We start from the raw sequence: 21,113 nt of genomic DNA on the forward strand, positions 1-21,113 counted from the left end.
ATATATTTTGTACTGCAACACCTTCAGACACTCATTTTAATTTTGTGTTTGTCATTAGCCTGCGTAATTGTCTATTGTACAGTTCTTATGAGTGTGTGAGGTAACTGGAGCAAACCCAGCAAGAACATGCACACAGACCCCGAGGCGGGAATCAAACCCTCACCCCTGGAGGTGTAAGGCCACAGTGCTGACCACTATACCACCATGCCACCTCATGTCAAGTAGGCCACAAGATGGCATCAGATACTCATTGCTTTGGAAATCCAATTTTTTGTTTTTTCCAAAATATAAAAACATATTGGAAAAAATTGACATCCACAGGAACTAATTTATTATGTAATTAGGAAAGAGAGAGAGAGAGAGAGAGAGAAAGAGAGAGAGAGAGAGAGTCTTTTTGTCTATGGGTCATTTTACAGAAAAGGTGGAATTTGGGTCATAAACAAATCCCCTGAAATGTATTTCTTCATTCACACCTACAATAGTACTTCTTCAATAGCTATAACTTACTTTTAAACTTTATGTATCTACAAAAAGTAGAGCTCAATGCATTATTTATATACATTTAATAACTGGTGTTTCTTCTCTTCCTGGTAACCCCAGGACAAACAAAAGCTTTGCATAAAAATGCTAAATAAATGATAATATTTCTAAACAAATGAAACGAGACATCTGACATAGCTTTTGTATTTGTCCAGGAACAATTTCAAATTGTCAAATGTTTTCCACAGGAAAATTTTATATATATATATATATATATCAACTGGTGTTGACTGCTGTTTCTCCGAGGACTTGACTTGGCTGCAGTTGCTCGATAGTTCAGTCCTGGAAGTTCCTACAAGTCTACCTGAGCCTCCAATAACTACCTGGACTCCATATTAACATCAAATAACATCAACTGTTATAGCTGAACCGCCTGCCACCTAACACACAGTATGAATGCAGATCAATTCCTGCTTTCTGTTTCACCCAAATGAGGATGGGTTCCCTGTTGAGTCTGGTTCCTCTCAAGGTTTCTTCCTATTACCATCTCAGGAAGTTTTTCCTTGCCACTGTCGCCCTCGGCTTGCTCAGCAGGGACAAACTGACCATTTTAATTCATACACATTCACATACCATACAAACTTAAATAATTCTTTTGATTGTGTAAAACTGCTTTGCGACAATGACAATTGTTAAAAGGGCTATACAAATAAAATGGAATTGAATTATTGTGAATCAAATTTATTTCATGAAAACAAATCTTTATATTTCCACTTCCATGTATGATCAAAGTAAGGAAACATTTGCCATAAAGAAACTGCTACAATTAAATATTGAACATGAAAGTAAGAAAATGTATTTCATTCTTGAAAGTGTTCTATATATTTTTAAACACATACAAGTAATGTCTAAGTGAACTAAGTGACAGCACTTTATTTTATTTTTTATTTTTTTTTACTATTTTTGTAGAATAACCCACATGAATGCAAAAATCATTCATTCACAATGTATGACCTAACGTAAGGACAAATCCGAAAGCACGTTGTTGAAGGGGCGGGACTTATAGTATAATTCTTTTCAGACCGTTTAATTTTATGTAACGTTCCACATAAAATGAAACAAATAACATTTTATATACTTTTGCAATAGTATTTGTAGTTGCATTTTTGTTATTGAGCACAAAAAGTCGGTTCTTTATGTTAAGTTTGCTTATTGGGGTAAAAATCTCATTTGTGGTTTCCATGGAAACCGAGACCTTTGAAGTAAATATTTTTATTCGAGCGAGCCTACAGTACATGTGGCTTCTGTGGGCGTGTCCCTATTCCGAGGGCCCTACATAGGGCTCTTCATTTCTTCACATTGAAGACTAAACCCGGTCTACGGAGATAAAAATCTCGTGTAGCGTCAGCATTGGCTCCTCCCCCTGCAGCGCGGCGTCACGGGGCGTCTCCCGGCCGAGATTACAGTCTAAACGGCCTGTGCTCGTTCTGCACCCCGACACAGGACACTCTCAGCTCCCGTCTCACACACAGCAGATATCAGCTACAGGTAAGGGAGAGTGTTTCTCTGTGCATTTTATTCTCATTGCATAACCTAATTACTTTAGAACTGCAGAACTGTTCCGATATTCAGTGTGTCGTTTCAGAACGAGTCGGTTCAATTAAACCGAATCTTTTAGGTGTTACTTGCCAGCCGACTCTTCTACGAACTAGTATTTTTCCTATTATTCCTTAAGTAAAATTCAATTATTGTGTATTTTACTTTTTTAAAAGTAGAGAAGAGTAAAGTAGTATAGAGAAAATGTAAGAAAAACAATCACTGCTATAAAAATAATTTTTTGTTAAAAATTTGATTCGGATCCACGGAACCGATTCCTTTAGGTGACACTTGCGAACCGACTCTTACACGAACTCGAATTTTCCCCATTATTCTTAAATCAAATTCTAATTATTATGCTGTTTGGTGTTACCAAATCTAATAAACCTTACTAAATAAATAGAATCTTCTTATTAAAGTGCACATTTGTAGCTGTAAAGCACAGTTATATTAATTAATTAAATACATAATAAATTAGTTTAGAGCTAATTAAACAATCTCAGATGTAGTATCTAGGCAAAGAAAGTAATCACTGGTGTTAAAATCAAAGTAGGACAAAGAAAAGTGAGTCAGTAAGCTGAGGAGTCAAATCATTCGATTCGGTTCAATTGAACCGATTCTTTTAGGCGACATGTATACTGTAAATTTGGATTGTACAGTTTTTTTTCCACATTATACTTATGGTGAGTTTTTAATTATTAGATTCAATTTGATGATTATTGTAGATTTATTGGTGTTCCCAGTAAAAAAAAAGAAAAGAAATTAAAATCATCTTGTTAAAGTTAAAGTGCACCTTTGTAGCTGCTGATTCACTGATTTTGTGAATCAATTTTATAAAATGCAAAGCACAGAAATCTCATTTCATTCTTAAGAGAGCAGAGTAACGTATAGTTGTAAAGCAAAGGAAAAAACGATCATTGGACGAAAAATGTGAGTGAGTCATTGAACAAGGCTGGGATTCCATCAACATGTCCAGCTGGAGATTAGATTTGGTTGTCTGTTCACTGGTTATACTTTTCGGGTTACTAAAGGTTACAGGAGCAAATCCCATCACTGTCAATCTGTCATGTTTGAGCGATTGAGCCACCTTCAACTGATCAACTCAAGTATCCTTCCATCATTTGTTTCCTAAACAAACCAAAACAAAAAAATCCCTCATCCCAATCGGCAGCAGTAAATAAATGCCTCCTTCACTCAGTCCCCTAATGAAGGACATCTCCTGGCACGCGCTACCGATCCTGAGTCAAAACTGCAACCATGTCTTACAGCCATCCCCATCTCCACTAGTCTTTCAGCACATCCAGACCATATATGGCAAGAGAAAAATGAATGTGGGCATGTTTTAGGCCAAGTCACAGTGACTTCACAGAATTTCCAGGTAGAGAAGATGAAGGTAGTTATTAAAGCTTGCGTAGAACTTGAAAAGTCTACCTGAAAGCAAAAGTTTTCTCATTTCAAGTCAGTGTTTTAACATTCTGGTTTCAAAAGTCTGGTGTTTCAACGGAAAGTTATTTTAAACCTGCATGCTGTATGACAAAAATAATGGCATGCAATGATGCAGTTTATTGCCACATCATTATTGTGTATTAGTATAATGCTTGCAACAAACACTCTTTTTTTTTTTCATCCTAATAAATAAAAAGCATTTTCTGACATGCATTATGCATTAGCTACATTCTTTACTACATTCACTGAAGTATGACATATTTTGTATGGATTTCCTGTTTTGATTACTAAGCAATGCCTCATGTATAGATGTCTGTTTGTTACCGTGGAAACCCACGCAAAGCAACTAAAACAGTGTGCCTTTAAATTACCACAAAAGGAAGTGCATGGTCTAACTTTATCATCGCTTTGTGGAAACTCAGTGTAACAACAAAGATGATGGTTACAGCAGAGTTATTATATATTAGATCAATTTTTCTGTTCTACTGTCTGGACATTAATCAATACCTTTTGATCAGTCAGACTGGAGAATTTCAGAGACACTGTGGTGTGATGAGTGATAATGCTTGAGTGAGTGATAAGCCTGCTGATCTGTTTCAGTCATTGTGTATCTCTTGAGGTTTTTTAGTTACAAGTCAAATTTATTCCAGTTCCTCGTTCGAGAAGGAAGTGCAGTCTGACGAGTCGTTGTTTAATCACCAGCTGCCTCGCACTACAATCTATTCACGCTGCACACAATTACTTTTTCCTTCCACTTATTCCAAACAGCTTTTATCCTCATTCAGATCCCCCCCGATACCAACGCAGCTCTGTAAGATCTCTGAACGTTTATTCTCTGTTCGAGTTTCCAGAATGAAGCATGCAATTACAGCCTGCATCTGTGTCCATGGTCGACTTTGAACCCTTCTATCTTCTCCTTTAAATATTATGTTGTATGAAGGGTGGGGTCAAGGTGTACCCATGCTGAGTAAACACAGCACTGAGTGAGTTACTCACTATGTTCACTATAAAGGGCTGAATTCTTCTCGAGGAGAAGAAGAAGAAGGTGGGAGAGGGTGGGATCTCACGGTGTGGTGAGAATGAGTCAGACGAGAATCATATCAGTTTCTTTTTAATAAGTGAACACAAGGATGTGTAGGCATGCAACAGTGAGATTAGGAATGTCCCTGAGGGATGAAGTGGAATGTTTAACAGTACAGTAGGTGCTCTTTACAGTTTTTGCTAACATGCAAATCAGCTTCATTTTTTCATGACGTGCTGTTGGAAGAAAAGAATCAACTTGCCTCGAGCTGCATCACACCACACCCTCGAGGATAATTTTCCTAGAACATAAGTGTTTCATTTCCCAAATAACTACATTCAATGTAAACATTTTCATATGCAGATGCTTATGTATATCTATGTTTGACTGGATATAGATTTTAAAAAGCCCCTGCCTTGTTTTTCCCATGAGCACAACAACAGTCATGTGACCTGGGTTATTTATAACACGGTTTGGGTTAACACACTTGCTCACAGTGAAGGATAGAAATCTAAAGGAAGCCGAAAGTCTGTTCTGATTCTGTTTCTTCTCTGAATTAATGAACCGAAGTGTGCGAAAGAGGTGCGAAAGCGCCGAGCTCGGGAACAGATTTCACCATAACTTGTTTACACACACACCCACACACACACACATGAAATCCCTTGATAAAAAGATTTAATCACGCTGACACACTGCAGCATGTGTACAGGGGCTTGTTATGTGTTTTTTTCAGTCTCAGGGCTTCACGTGCTGTCACATGTAAACATAAACTACAGCAATCGATTTAAAAACAAGAACAGCTTAAAGGAAATTAAGTACAGCAGTGTTTACAGAATGCTTATGGTTCAAGTTCTTGTTTTTACTATACTGTAAGGTAATGCCCATGACCTAGGCACAGATTATTATTATTATTATTATTATTATTATTATTATTATTAAAAACCTTGGATAGATGGCATCAAAGAGATTTTTTTTAATTTAAAGAGTTTGCCTCAATAATTATAATAATAATAATAATTATTATAATAATAATAATAATAAAGAGGCAAACTCTTTTAATAAAAAAAATCTCTTTGATGTCATCTATCCAAGGTTCTTAAATATTATTATTATTATTATTATTATTATTATTATTATTATTATATTGATGAACCAACCACCCATGAGGCAAATCCCAATTTTCCAGTTTTAACAGTGTTAAACATTTTTAACACCACCACTATGCTTGGTGTTCTTTTATGTGCATTTTTGTTTTTTTATTTGAGCTTTTGAAATTTTAAACAAAGATTTAGACTTTAATAAGGCAACCACTTCCCTAGTCGAGAGTTTTATTGACATTATAAAAGAAGAATACTGTAGACTTACACTTCTGCAACAGTTTTTTTGGGTACGCCAGTGGCAAGGAATTTGGATACACATGCTGGTTTGCTCGATGTGTTTAATAGAGCTGTGTGATTTAATCGATTATACAATTTAGCCAGACATTTGCTGGTTAATTCGATTCACATTTGATTCACATTGTTAAATAATTTAGGTAACAGTTAAATGGTTTTTAAATGCCTCTTAGGATTCCATAAAGAAAATTTTAAATATAGCTCAGCTTTTGTGGAAAATACAAGGGCGTTCAAGTCAAACCAGTACTTTTGTTCTGAGAGTTTGTCTACATAATCCCCTCTACACTAATGCACTTTATTATTTTTGTACTTACTACTACTTACTTACTTTTGTACAAAAAAAAAAAAAAACTTACTTATGGTTTCACTAGTGCTTGGATACCATCAAGGTTGAATGTTTTCTCAGACTGCCTGCTCCATGTCTGAGACGCTGGCCTCCCAGGAACTCCTCTAATGACCCAAACATGTGGAACATGGAGCAGGACTAAGAAGAAATAAGAAATACAGCAGCATAAAGAAACCAGACAGTAAACTTTATCGCTATTGGATAAAATAAAACTTTAACCAAGAATTTTAGCGACACACTGCAACTGATAGTTTGATTCTTAACACAGGGTTTTTTGCCAGTCCACGGACCCTACAGATGCAGAGAATTTCTAACATGAAAATCCTAGCAGATGGAGAAGGAAACTAAATTCACACAAAAGGGAGTGTAGAAATAACATTATCAGAAACACAAATATTTGTCACAACTACTATTTATATTAATTTTTTTCTAACAATTGCACTTGCAAAATCGCCTTCTTTTCTTCTATCTGACAATAGGGTAATGTTCACTTTTATGATGGACAGGTGAAACCGGTAAACTGGTGAAAGGACCATGGGTGCCCAAGGCTTACATAGGCCCACAGGGAACAAAGGCTCACCTGTCTGGTCTGATCCCAGAGAAAAGCAGCACACATTGCTGATAGAAGTCAAAGCTGGCCATGATAGAAAGGCAACAGAGCACCCAGGTGCACCACAGCCCGACTCACACCGGGCCCAGCAGGCGAGGAGCTCAAGACCGCAACAGGGCCTACAAACTCCCCTGATCCCATTCAAGCACCTGTGGGATGCACCTGACAAACAAGTTTGATCTGTAGAGACCCAATCTGCAATCCACAGCAAACAAAGGATCTGCTGCTAAAGGATCTTCCTGGTGCCAGACAGCACAGCACCACCTCCCAGAGGCGCCGCAGAGCCACACCTTAATGGTACAGGGAGAACAAAAAACCTAGATGGTTTAAATTTTATGACTGATCAGTATATGATTTGCCATCTAGAGTAAACCTCCGAGGCTAGCTGCTGCATCCTCTATGTGCTTTCTAATTTGGGCTTGTGTCTTTAATTTTTACAAGAGGACCTGAAAAATGTCAAACATCCTCCAACGCCCACCCCAAATTCCTCTACCAACATGAGCCCCCAATCCAAGAGCCTCACCACAGTCCAAACTGATGCAGAACTACAGTATGTTAATGCTCAGTGGTGTGTACGAGTATTAGGGAGGGCAGCTGGGGCAAATGTTTTCACAGGCAGCAGCTGCTCTTTTCATACTGCTAGGCTGAGTCACAGCTCTTCCTCTTTACGTGGGCTTGGTCTCAATGTCCTCTAGCACAGGAAAAAAAACTCCCAGCCTCCCAGTTTATAGAGACAGTTTTCCTTCGCATGCTACAGTACATGAGGTCGGGTACAGTGGACCTTCTGTAGGAAATAAATACAGTATGCGTGGGCTAATACCTACAAAGTAATACATAGTAATAACTTTACTTATAAGGTTAAAAAAAGGTTGTGAGGGTGTGTGTTTATAGTTGGTGGCACAAGTATAAACAGGACATTGGACACGCAGGGCGAGTTCTGTCCAAGTTAGTTAGATTTTTATTGGGTAGAGGTTTTGAATTTTTTAAGAATTTGCCTTAAATCATGATCTAAGCATCATTTAAACACTTCATACTGTTTGCTTTAACTCTGCTTCACCAACTGAGTCTGGTTCTTTTCAGACTTTCTTTCTCATGTCATATCTGGGAGTTTTTCCACCTCTGGTTTGAGTTTTTTTTCCAAAACACATGACTAGGTGGATTTGCGACTCCAAATTGCCTCTAGGTGTGAAATAACAGTATGAATGCATGTCCACGGTGCTCTGCTTTGGACTGGTATTCCATCCAGGGTTTATTCCGGCTTTGAATGCTGTACATTGTTCCCTAGATACACCACAGATTCACCAAAAGTATAAATCGTTTTAAGCATTACTAATGTTGAGTAATTGAATGCATCCGGGAATAATTAAATCATCAAGACTTTACCGTAACAGTCTTTTCTTTTTCTTTTCAGACAGTATGGTGCACCATCCTGAATTTGAGAAGGCAGGCCAGCAGCCTGGACTGCAGGTGTGGAGGATTGAGAATTTCGACCTGGTTGCTGTACCAGAGAACCTGTACGGAGGGTTCTACACCGGCGATGCCTATGTAGTCCTCAACACCATCAAACAGCGATCCGGGAGCCTGCAGTACGACCTCCACTTCTGGCTGGGTAAGATATGAGCTGTGGCCTGTTCTGCTGCTCAGCACTTTAGCTAGTTTTAGGTAAAGAAACAGGATGACACATTTGTCATGCATTAACAGTTAGTTATGTTATTGGAATCATTTAGACCTATCTGCACAGTTTCTTCTTCTTCTTTTTCTTCTTCTTATTATTATTATAAAGGGTTATTCAAAAAGAATGAACTGATTTCCCTACGCAGTATTATATTAAGGAAAAGTAATACAAAACTCCAGCCAAATCACAAGTATTCTACTGACAATCAACTTTTATTTCCTGTCTTACAAGTGACACTGACTCATTCCATAATGATGCTTGAGAACTGAAACAATTTGTCATAAGATCGGTCCATTCTTTTGAATTACCCTGTAATTCAACAGGGTAATTCACATTTACAATACATTACGACATCAACAGACGCTCTTATCCAGAGCGGCTTACATTTTTATCTCATTATACATCTGAGCAGTTGAGGGTTAATGGTGATGGTCAAGGGCCCAACACTGGCAACTTGGTGGTCATGGGGTTTGAACCTGGGCCCTTGCAAGCCATAGTCCAATGCTATTTCTGTCTAGTTCTTTGTTTGTTTATTATTATTAAATTTTTTTTAATCTCTTGTGTATTCTAGGTGACGCCTGCACGCAGGATGAAAGTGGATCAGCTGCCATATTCACAGTGCAACTGGATGATCACCTGGGTGGAAAGCCCATACAATACCGTGAGGTCCAGGGACACGAGTCTAAAACGTTCCTGGGTTACTTTAAGAAAGGTCTGCAGTACATGGTAAGTGACTTGACATGTAGCAAGGTTAAAAGTTTATACACACACAGTACCTTCCAGTGAATGAACATCCTGCTGATTCAACTTTATAAACTAGCTCAATGGAAATTAATTTCGTCTTATTATTAAATCTTCTTATTTATGATGTTTGTGCATCTGGGCGTGGCTATTTTATTAGATGATCTGCTAAAAAAGGTGCATACAGATTAATGGTTAACCAAGTTGAACATTTAAAGGAAAGCTTTTGCCTTCTGTTTTAAAATGGTTGCTGCGGATTGGAGTTGCATCCAACACACCAAGTAGATATGCAAAATATACTGGCGTAACCAAAAAAAAAAAAACATCACCGTTTAGATTTAAATAAACAAATACCCCAAGGGTACCTGTTATGCAAATAAAAATTTTGGTCAATTTAAGGCATTTCGAAGTGTCTCCAGTGCACTTGTACAAAAAAAGCCATTCCCTGTTTTTGTCCTTTTTACATTTTCTTTTTTTCTTTCTGTTTAACGGCGGCTGGAATGCGATAGGTTACATTAGCGCTATCTTCCCAGTCTCTTATAGCTGATCTTCCAGTCCAGCCTTTCATAAAAAAAATAAAAATTGGTACTTCCTTCCCCGGTCTTGTTTTGTGTCTTTGGTGTTGGCTAGGGCTTAGAGAAGCCTATTAAAAATGTTCACTATTTTACCATCATATAAGAAGATACCCCTCCACCCAGCTTGTTTCTCAGCTTTGCAGTTTTCTGTTGGGCGTGTCTCTGCACTAGCTCATTTACATAAAAACCGAAATAAAGGAGGAGTGAAATAACTGGAGTTTAAGGTATAAAAAAAAAAATCCATTATCAAATCTTGTCCTGAATCATCATCTCTGTGGGGGAAATGTAGTGGAAATCAGTGCATCAGGGAATGTTTATTAGTGAAAGAACATTTTCAAACAAATAAAATGTGGTGAGATTGCACAGGTGTATCCGTAAGAAATCCACTTGTTAGTGTAACTCATCAGAAAAAAGACTTCAGTTTGTTAGGGAGCACAGAGACTTGTGAGCAGTGAAAAGATCGTGTGGTCTGATGAGTCGACCCTATTCCAGAGAGATGGGTACATGATAGTAAGAAGCACATGAAGCGATGCAGCCTTCATGCATAGTGTCCACTGTACAAGCCTCTGGAGGGAGTGTTGTGAACTGTGGTTGCTTTAGTTGCTCAGCAACGTTATGCAGCAATAAAATGAAGTCAGCTGAATGTACTGAGTGACCATGGTATCATATCATATGGAGTTTTTCTTCCCTGATGGTACGGCCATGTTCTGAGACTAAAATTGTGAAAGAGTAGTTCCGGGGCCTGACAAATTATTATTTTTAGACGTGAATTGGCCAACACAGAGTCTTGACCACAACTTCATTGAAGGTCTTTTTGAGAAGATTTTACAGAAGTGGTCAGAATCATCGATACAAGATTACATGAGTAAAAATTAATGCAATTCTGGACAGAAATTACTGCACAAAAGTTGGACTAGGAATATAATGGCTAGGAAGTGTAGAATAAGTGGCAAAAAATACATGCTTAAGTCCGGCCTCGTTGGAACTGTATGCTGTTATCTCATTATAGTGAAAAGAACCTAAGGTTAGAAGCTAAAGGATGATAATATACCATATCTTCTCTCTCCGTTTTCAGAAAGGAGGCGTTGCATCAGGGTTTAAGCACGTTGTCACGAACGAGGTGGTAATGCAGCGTGTGCTCCAGGTCAAAGGTCGTCGTGTCGTAAGGGCAACGGAGGTACCGGTGAGCTGGGACAGCTTCAACCAGGGTGACTGCTTCATCCTGGACCTCGGGAATGTGAGTATCGCAGGGAGAGAAGTGAAGGAGACGGGTCAATCCGCTGGGTCTAACCTGTTAACGTTTCTACATTAACTTGCACTTGTTTATCTGAGGCTAAACGTAATGTTGAACATCATTTAACATCATTAATTCACCTGCTGATATCATTTGTGCGTAATACAGGAGATCTACCAGTGGTGCGGATCCAAGAGCAATCGCTTCGAGAAGCTGAAGGCCACCCAGCTTGCCAAGGCGATCCGTGACAACGAGCGTAGCGGGAGAGCCCGTGTCTACGTGTGTGATGAAGGTGTGGAACGAGAAAAGATACTTGAGGTAAAGATTCAACCCAAAGTAAAAGATGTTCAGACTGAACGAACAGCGATGTCTACACTTAGCCAGTAGGACTCCTATTGAATCTTTTTTCTGTATCTTATGACAGGTTCTAGGAGCAAAGCCAGACCTGCCTGAAGGAGCCGATGATGACCTCAAAGCAGACGCGTCCAACAGGAAGCTGGCTAAACTCTACAAGGTGCTTCGGCTGTTCAAACAGATGGAATGCTGAAGTCCAGAAACCCACTCATTTACAGTAATTCTAAAGTACGGTCTTCTGATCTAATCCACAGGTTTCGGATGCTAGCGGGACCATGGCTGTGGCCTTGGTGGCTGATGAGAACCCTTTTTCCCAGAGTGCTCTGGAGTCCAAGGATTGCTTTATTCTGGACCATGGCTCCGATGGCAAGATCTTTGTCTGGAAAGGTGAACAAGCAAACCCAAATTCATGAGTCTTTTACAGACTAAAGTATCTAGTAAAACTACTAGCTATACTTGTTAAAATACAACATATGAGCTTATGTAGCTAAGTTACCGCTAGTTTAGCATGAAGGTTTAATAGCTAAAGTCCTCTCTAGTTATTTGCATATTTGAATGTGATGGTTAAAACTGCACAAAAATGTAAAAGCTCACATCATGCTGGTCAAATTTAAATGTTTTAAAAAACAATCAGAACAAGGAAGTGGGAAACTTTTTATATGCGAATAATGTTCACAAATTTGACATTTTTAACATGTAAACAGGAAAGGACGCCAACGTTGAGGAGCGTAAGGCAGCCATGAAGGCAGCAGATGGTTTCATTAAGCAGATGGGCTACCCCAAGCACACTCAGGTGCAGATCCTCCCCGAGATGGGCGAGACTCCACTGTTCAAGCACTTCTTCAAGAACTGGCGCGATGTGGACCAGACAGACGGCATGGGCGTGGCGTACGTTTCCAACCACATCGCCAAGATTGAGAAGGTGCCATTCGATGCTGCCACGCTGCACGATTCGCCTGCCATGGCAGCGCAGCACGGCATGATCGATGACGGCAGCGGCGAGAAACAAGTGAGAGCTCAGGACATGCAGACAGTTTAATTAATAATGAGAGCTTAATATGGTACGATAAAATAGGAATTTGGTGTGCATTTAATGCTTCGGAGCAACAGTAAAGCATCTCATGTTCATGTCGTTTTACAGATCTGGCGTATTGAAGGTTCGGACAAGGTTCCAGTTGACCCGTCCATGTATGGCCAGTTCTACGGTGGAGACAGTTACATCATCCTTTACAACTACAGGCATGGTGGCAGGCAGGGACACATCATCTACATTTGGTAAGAGTTCACTATAGGTCATGAACACATGCTATGAAACTGCCTCACTGTTCTGATGCATAAGGAACAAAACCCTGAAATGTTCCCAAAATAATCCTAAAAATGTGTCAGTGTTATTCAGAACAGTGAGATTCTATTTCAAGCAGATAATCAGAGAATGATAAAAACAGAGCCAAGCATCTGGCACTGTGCCGTGCCTGACAATGACGTGTAGCAGCTTGCTTTATCAGCAGACCCTGAGTACAGTACTTGGTTGTTTGGTTGTTTATGAAGCCCAATCTTTTTTTCCTCTAGGCAAGGAACGGACTCCTCACAGGATGAAATCGGAGCGTCTGCCATCTTGGCCACGCAGCTGGATGATGAGCTCGGAGGAGGACCTGTCCAGGTAAGTGATTAACCTTAACTTTAGTGCTTTAATTTAATAATTATTATATTTATATGGGTTTACAGAACTGTGCGAAAGTCTTCAGCCACCCCTCATTTCTTTATACTGAATTAAATTACATTTAATTATGTACATTACATTACATTTTTTTTTATATGCTTGAATGATTCAAATGTCTTAACAAACAAGAAATATTCCCCTGAAACTGCTCAGGTGGGACTGGACTGAAAATGAGAGTCCTTTAAGAAGCCTGGAGAACTATTCCTATATAGTATATACAGTAGAAATATGTGGTGGTTCAAGCCTTTTTTATCAGTACTGTACATACATATTGTGGTTTGTCACTGGGAAATATCCTCATGTCAAATTTCGGGAACCGAATCTTCACCAAGCAATGAGCATGCCCTGACGCCAAATGTTATGTCCTGACATTTTGTTTGCTTGTTTTCATCTTCATTCCTTCTTTTCCCATCCTTTTTTTTTTTTTTTTTTTTTTTGCTGCTTGTGTTTCTAGGTGGCTGGTGCTCCTATCACTACTCAGGTAGCCCTGTCTCTGACCAGCATGCCTCTCTTTATTTAAAAAAAACACACACACACACACACACCACACATACCCCAAGGACACAAAAAACATTCTCCCTTGATTAAATCAAGAATTTCCTCAGGATGTTGCATAAATTAGAGACCAACTGTTTAGGAGAAACTCTATCTCCTAGAAGATCTTTTATCTGAGGTTTGAAAAAATAAAGCAAGATTCCTTAGCAGTTGCACAAATAATCATCAGATAATTAAAATTGACTTTTTCACAGAGCTACGGAACTTTCCTTATGGGGCCTTATTAGCTAAAGTGGTAATTAGACAAAATTTTCAAAATCACCCTGTAAGGAAATGTACTTCACTGAATGGAAAAGGGTGTGAGGTATAAAGGGAGTATTTGTCTCAAGTAGGACTCTTGATAGGGTTGCAAATTCCATAAACTTTTCTTAACTGACCATATTGACAATCAATAATCGATTAAAAATTAAAAGTAACAATTTATATGTATTTAAATTTAAACAGTTTAACAGCACAATCCTAACAAATTAGTTCTGTAGGATGCATTAATGAAGCCATTCGAACATTCGAGTTAAGAATTTTCAGCAGATACGAACAAAATCAATCACATAGCTCACGTGTTTTGTACACAAACAATAGACGCTGCCGTATACCAGATACCAATATTTACAAATATATACAATATTTTCTGTGTGTAAGTGAATGTATAAAATGTCTAAAATCCGGTATATTGTATGTGTGCGTGTGTGTGATTTTGTCGGACTTAAGAACAAATCAGACTTTTGAATGTTCCTCCAGAACGGAACTCATTCGTAAGTCGGGGACTACCTGTACTTAAAACAAGCAATTAAAAGCCGTATCCAATATGTAAAATATATATATATATATATATATATATATATATATATATATATATATATATACACAAAGTCTTTTGGTGTGAAAGTTAATAGATATGGCAGCTAAGGAGAACTGTTCTGCAAAACAAATATTTATCTGTTAACATATTTTTAACTGGAATAAACCAATTTTAATCTGGAAACTAGTTAATGATCAATCATTAACATTCCTAGTTTAAAAAACAAACAAACAAATACTTTAATAAATAAAGGGGCCTGTAATCATTAAGCTGCACATCAAAGCAAAATGAAAAAAACAAAAAAAAAACAAAGGGAGAACAATACACTTTATGATCACGATGATACTGCATGTAGTATTTAAATTCTTATAAAATTTAAATGCCGACTGAAACATAGCAGGAATAGAGCTCCAGGTGTGGCTTAAATGCCTGAATTCTGCATCCTGTTTCATGGCCATGTTTATGATGCGGTCATGTAACTGTATTATATCCTCTACTTCACATGTGAAGATAATTCCCGTCTCTGTAATGAGAGGTTGCGTTCAAGAGAGAATGTGATCATGTGATCAGCACGATGCCTTTATATTTTAACATGCACAGATTGGGAAGGAAAGTAATAAAGATTTGTTTTTAATTATTATTATTATTATTATTTGTAATCCACTCAACAAGCAACATCATTCAGGCCTGAACAGTTTTCCATTGTACAAAAACTTCTATCGTCTTTATTTAGGAAAAAACTGTAGTTTTAACTAAGTAGTAACTAAGTTAACACTTCGTTGGTTGTTCTTAAATCAGTTCACCACATGGTTTATAATTTAACACAGAGCCTTTTTGTCTGCCAGCTTGCTCTAGGGTATTTGTGGTAAAGTTTTCCCCTTTTCCTGCTTGAATTTTCTTGCCAGCAATTTTGGCACCACTGCTTTTCACATCTTTCACATTCTTTCACATCACATCTCAACTGTGATCATCTCTTTGCTTGAATTCATATGTTTCCATGCATCATGTGTTTGTGTGTATACATAGGGCGTTTGCTATTCACTGTCACATTAGAGTTGTCAAATCACACATCTTGAATGCATCGTTTGTCGTGTGCATTTCTCGCATGTCAGATTAAACCAAGTGCAGGAATGTGCTGTCAAATGCTGGATTCTGGCTAAAGCTACATTTTTTTTTTGGGGTAAATATCAGCCTCCGAACCACAAACCTCAAGAGGAACATTTAGGGAACTTAATTCGTTTCCAAATATGGCTGGAATCAGGCTGAACAGTAAACAACCGCATAATTCAGGCAGAGTGGAGTGGAAAGAAGACAGTCGGGCCCAGTGTTCGGGGGAGCGGAAGCAAAAGGGCCCTTTTTGTCCGCAACCTGATGAAGCAATGTTTTTTCCAGGCGTTGGACCGTTTGTTGTCCGCCAGCCAGCCAGAAAAAAAAGTGCTGCTGAGAGTTGTGAATGTCGGCACTACAGTAACAAGATCTGATCTGATTGGCTCACCGATGCCACCTGGTGGAAAGCAGTCAAAATAAACATGGAAATTAGCTTAAGATCTGTTACAACAGGACTTGATGATGATTTATGGCCCAATCTAGTATTAAAATAATGTTCCAGCTATGCTTGAGAAAATATACAGTATATAAAAAATAATATAATGTGTTTATGCAGCTTATTGTTTCGTCTCACTGATGTTGTTTTACAAATGCACGATGGCTGTATTGAAAGTAATGAAAACGTTTATTTACTTTTTTTATTAAAATTGTACATTTTGGTAGAGTAAAAAAGTTTCTACTCAACATAGTCTCCATCTCAAGCGATGTACTTATATATAAGTATATAAGTGCAGCATATGGTCTCGCGGTGCACTATAGACCGTTTGTTGAGATGACGCCATTGATGTGCAAACATGGTTGAAAAGGTTTAAAGAATGGGAAACTAGCATTAAAGACAAACCACATGATGGAAGGACATCAAAACTAGTTTAGCATGTTTGTTTATTTTGCTGATTACCTTGCCAAGTCAGCTACTGTAACTTGATATCAGGTGATATCATCTGTACTGTTGAATAACAGCGACGTGTAAGCTGGTCTGCTAGACTGTAAACTAGCTGATTATCAGAAGACTTTAAACATAATCTGATCATTTCCTAGATCCACCTATATATATGTAGGTGTATACATGTTCCTAAGCATTTTTCTCCTTTACAATATATACAATAATATATTGTGTGTTTCTCAGGTGCGTGTGGTTCAGGGTAAGGAGCCTGCACACCTCATGAGTCTGTTTGGTGGAAAGCCCATGGTGGTGTATAAGGGAGGCACGTCCAGGGATGGAGGTCAATCCGAACCCGCGCAGACACGCCTGTTCCAAGTGCGCTCCAACTCTGCGGGATGCACCCGGGCTGTAGAGGTCAGTGTGACTCACAAAATATCATTTAACGAGCGCCAGAGAATTCCTTTAACACTTTAACGTCAGTCTAATTTATGGGATTTAAAATCATACCAGTGAATCATTGTTTAAGGAAGATTACTCGTTAGTGTACGTTTATCTGTGAATTTAATCAACCTTGCCATTCAGGAGCTAACATGCTGCGTTCTGATAAAGGACAGAGCACATGGTGAAACAGAAGACGGTAAACTAGGCAGAACTGAAACAAACAAGTGCTTTGTCTTCTCGAAGAGGCTGAAGGGAAAGAGTGAACTTTTAAAAGTTCTTTCTGGAGTGAAGTAACACGAGAGAGTGGCTCAGTCAACCAGCACTATTTTACTAAATTACAGATTCCTGCTAAGTCTCGCCCTCACAAAGTTAACTCATGACTAAGCAACTGTGTGGCAAAGGACTCTAAAATAGAGCCAGGGACAGATGAGAGTAATTATATCATATAGACTGATCATGTCTCCCTCTGGTGGCCAAAGTTGGCTTAGCAGCCAAGCCAGCTCCAATCTTTAGTCATTTTTAAAAGGACATAGTGTATTAAAAACAAAATGGCATATGTTCCTTTTTAAACAAGTCTTAGCTGTCTCAAATAGGTGTCAAATAAGAGACAGGAAAGAAGTTTTTTAAATGCATTTTGACTAGTAAAAAATAATTCATGATGACATCATCAGTATTCAGTGAGCCTGCATGGTGGCGTAGGGGTTAGCACCGTCACCTTGAACCTCCGAGGTCAATCCGTCCCTTTCATTTTGGCCAATACACAAATAGATAAAGAATGCTGATCTAAATTTTAGACCTATTTAATTGTCTAAAAATGACAAAGTGAATTTTGCATAGTAGTGTGACTTCATGCATATTGGAATTCCTCTCTCCAGGTTGATGCTGTTTCCTCAAACCTGAACTCCAACGATGTCTTTGTCCTGGTGACCCCATCGAGCTGCTCCATGTGGGTCGGCATTGGCGCCAGTGACCCGGAGAAACAGGGCGCACAGGACCTGTGTGGTATCCTCGGGGTCTCTCCTTCTCAGATCGCAGAGGGCGGAGAGAGTGGTAAGAACTGAGGCTATTATACAGTATAATGGGTTCTCAGTAATGTAACATAAGCTGTGTTAGTTTATAGATGCTATAACGTAGGTGGTAACAGGATCAGGGATGTATGACATCACTGTATGTACAGTAATTACTGTAGAAATAGGAGAACAATGGCGGTAACAGGACACATTGCATCACCATGACTTTGATTTATTTTCCTTTAAGAACATGTTACCAATTTTTTGATTCTTTACATACTGTATATTATAGTAAGTGTAAATTATTTGTGCACCAAAATTTTGTACAGTGTTATGTATAATGTAAAAGGATCATTAATTTATATATTTTTTCTGGAATGCATTATAATTATGAACTTGCCCTGCATAAGGATTTGTTCGGTTCATTCATGTGTAGGTGACTTCTGGGCAGCTCTGGGAGGAAAGAGCGAGTACCGCACATCCACCAGGCTTAAGGATAGAATGGACGCTCACCCACCCAGACTGTTCGCCTGCTCCAACAAAACCGGGCGCTTCATCGTGAGTGTTTTCACGAACATGATTTCACTTTAAGACAGAAACGGCGACGTTTTTAATCCAGTTGGAAGTCAAGTGTTTTTTTTTTATTTTTATACCTATTAGCACTGAGAAATAATGGTTACATCACATCAACATTGGTGAGAGTGAAATCACAAAAAGAGTGGACTTGCTTTCCCGATTCCAAGCATTGAAAATTAAGAGACAATACACTAGCATTAACGGGTGTGTGCAAAATGACACGAAAACGATTCGTCTTGGAGAAACATGGTTAATAAAAAAATAAGGTTTTGGTGTCTGAACCTTATATTTAGTAAAGTGCATTGAATATTGGATTAATTTTTTTATTTTATTAAGTCTGATTTTAACAAATCACTTCATTTAGGTATCGAAATAATTGTTAGTTGAACTGTTAACAGCACGTTTTCTGCTTTTGTAGATTGAGGAGGTACCTGGGGAGATGACTCAAGAGGATCTGGCTACAGATGATGTCATGATCCTGGATACCTGGGACCAGGTAACATTCAGCTCTCTCTTTATATGTGGCTCAAACCAACATTTCCAAGTTTTTACATCGATCTTGTAGACATGACCTGCTCCAGAGACTTCTAATCATCGAATTATTTCATAATATTTGCCTTGCACTTTCTCTAAAGATATTTCGAGTAGCATGCAGCCATTTAAATCATCCCTGCCTTCTGGGGTTTCTGACTCGCTCTGGATGTGTTGCAGGTGTTTGTATGGATCGGTAATGAGGCACAAGAGGAGGAAAAGACTGAAGCGATGGCTTCAGGTGAGGCTCATTAAATTTCTCACTCATGAGTAACACATGTACCAGACTCCGATGTGTGGAAAGTAAATCATTATGCATGTTTTTTTAATTCGAACTGGATAACAGCTCTGTTTTTAACCCTCTACATTTACACTTATTAATCTTTAAAATTATTAACAAGAAGAGGTAAAAAAAAAAAGTGAGGTTTGTGAGGGATGTCTAAATGTGTTGCGCAATTTTAAAACTCATTTTTATCCGTAATCTCCTAGCTGCACGCTACATCGAGACGGATCCTGCCAACCGAGACCGCCGTACTCCTATTGTGAAGATCAAGCAGGGCTCCGAGCCTCCCACGTTCACCGGCTGGTTCCTGGCCTGGGAACACGACTACTGGAGCAGCGACCCTCTGGAGCGCGCCATGGCTGACCTTGAGATTTGAACCCCGCACCTACTGACCTTTAAAACCCCTTTGCCTTAATTGGGTAGAAGTGGAAGTTGCCCTTTTCCACTGATTGAGCATACTTCCACTGGGGTATCTGGGAGTTGCTGAGAGACCAGTGTAAAAAGGCAACTTGGACACTCCAAGCCTTGTCTGTAGTCAAAAACGCTTTTATTTCTAATTGCACTTTTTTAATTTTTTTTTTACTGTGTTTAAAAAGTAGGCATTATGATTAAACTGTATTTAAGCGATACATTTGTTGTAATAAGGGTAGCTCCTTATCCGTGAAATATTTGACAGTGCTTCTTTTGACCAAAAACAAATCTGATCATAATTTGAGGATCACAGATCTTGATCCTGTAAGGGCGGATAAATCTCAAATTAGGAAATACCAAGGAGCTAAGACTTATCGTGACCGTTTAACAAGGTTATGTTTTAGAATAATGTTACTCAGAACAACAACGTGTCTTTACGAATGCAATAATCCATAAAAGTCGGGTTTATTAAATTAGCAGAACCTGTTTCTTCCTGTATGTTGGCATATAGTTTGTTTTGACGTACATGAGCAGATGCCTAGGGGCGTTTAGCAGCAATACAATCCTGCCTAGTGTGCATTGTGGTGTCACTTTACTTAGAAATAAAATGCAGCCATTTCTTCATGCGTAGCAAACAATATGTAATGCCTTTTGAAAACAGTAACAGCCAAAATATTTGAGTGTGTCCATGAACTTTTCCACGTCAGGGATGTCATGTTATTTAGAGAGTTCCTGCTACCAGAGGGCGCAGAAGAGCAGTTTAACTCCAACCAGACCAAACACAGTGTGTGTGATCCGAGCCTTGTTCTTCATATATCATAAAAAGGGCCATGGAAAGTGATACTTTTCGCAAATTCACATCAGTTCTTCCATCACACTTAAAAGAGAATGTGTTTATTTATTGTGGATTGAGTTGTTTGGGCTGACTACATGCTAAAAACTAAACAAATGTGGTCTTTCAATTGGCTACAGACGCCTTGAGAGGTCAATTAAGAGTTTTACTATAATAAGCCATACAAAGTTTTTAGATAACCATGGGATAATAAATTGCTTGTACTTTTATTTGTGCTAATAAATTTATGCCCAACTGTTGGTTTCATATTGGTTTCATTATTGATAACTTATTATTATTTGTAAAGATTACATTTTAAAAAGTATTAACACTTACTACTGTTCCACACGCCGAGTGCTGGAATATGTCTGAAAAACACCATAGATGTGATGACCTGGATGTAATAAATCACCATGAATAAAGTCAGCTGACTTCATTTTATTGTCACATAACGTTGCTGTGTGGAATAAGTCTGTTCCATATCAGGTTAATG

The 21,113-nt window shown here is 38.5% G+C and overlaps 1 protein-coding gene across 2 annotated transcripts; it reads left to right on the forward strand.

Annotated features, from left to right (window-relative positions):
• The first annotated feature begins 1,915 nt into the window (after nt 1-1,915).
• gsna (gelsolin a) lies at nt 1,916-20,876 on the forward strand. Of its 2 annotated transcripts, XM_053478316.1 has the most exons (17): nt 1,916-2,028; nt 8,305-8,502; nt 9,140-9,294; nt 10,960-11,121; nt 11,287-11,436; nt 11,543-11,632; nt 11,727-11,859; nt 12,177-12,481; nt 12,614-12,747; nt 13,042-13,132; nt 13,647-13,673; nt 16,780-16,950; nt 17,853-18,027; nt 18,424-18,545; nt 18,982-19,059; nt 19,275-19,335; nt 19,584-20,876. In XM_053478316.1, the coding sequence occupies exons 2-17, from the start codon at nt 8,310-8,312 to the stop codon at nt 19,751-19,753; spliced, it is 2,217 nt and encodes a 738-aa protein (XP_053334291.1). In that variant the 5' UTR covers nt 1,916-2,028; nt 8,305-8,309; the 3' UTR covers nt 19,754-20,876. The 2 variants fall into 2 exon arrangements, with proteins under 2 accessions (XP_053334291.1, XP_053334292.1); XM_053478317.1 differs by lacking the exon at nt 13,647-13,673.
• Nucleotides 20,877-21,113: the final 237 nt, after the last annotated feature.

Source organism: Clarias gariepinus, chromosome 19 (genome assembly GCF_024256425.1).
Source record: "Clarias gariepinus isolate MV-2021 ecotype Netherlands chromosome 19, CGAR_prim_01v2, whole genome shotgun sequence".
NCBI classification, from domain to species: domain Eukaryota; kingdom Metazoa; phylum Chordata; class Actinopteri; order Siluriformes; family Clariidae; genus Clarias; species Clarias gariepinus.

Excerpts from the sequence above, each read along its gene's own strand:
- gsna (XM_053478316.1), top strand. The coding sequence starts at position 8,310 with ATGGTGCACCATCCTGAATTTGAGAAGGCAGGCCAGCAGCCTGGACTG. Across the intron at positions 13,133-13,646 it reads TCGGAGGAGGACCTGTCCAG|GTGGCTGGTGCTCCTATCAC; the intron begins GTAAGTGATTAA and ends TTGTGTTTCTAG. Across the intron at positions 16,951-17,852 it reads GATGCACCCGGGCTGTAGAG|GTTGATGCTGTTTCCTCAAA; the intron begins GTCAGTGTGACT and ends TCCTCTCTCCAG.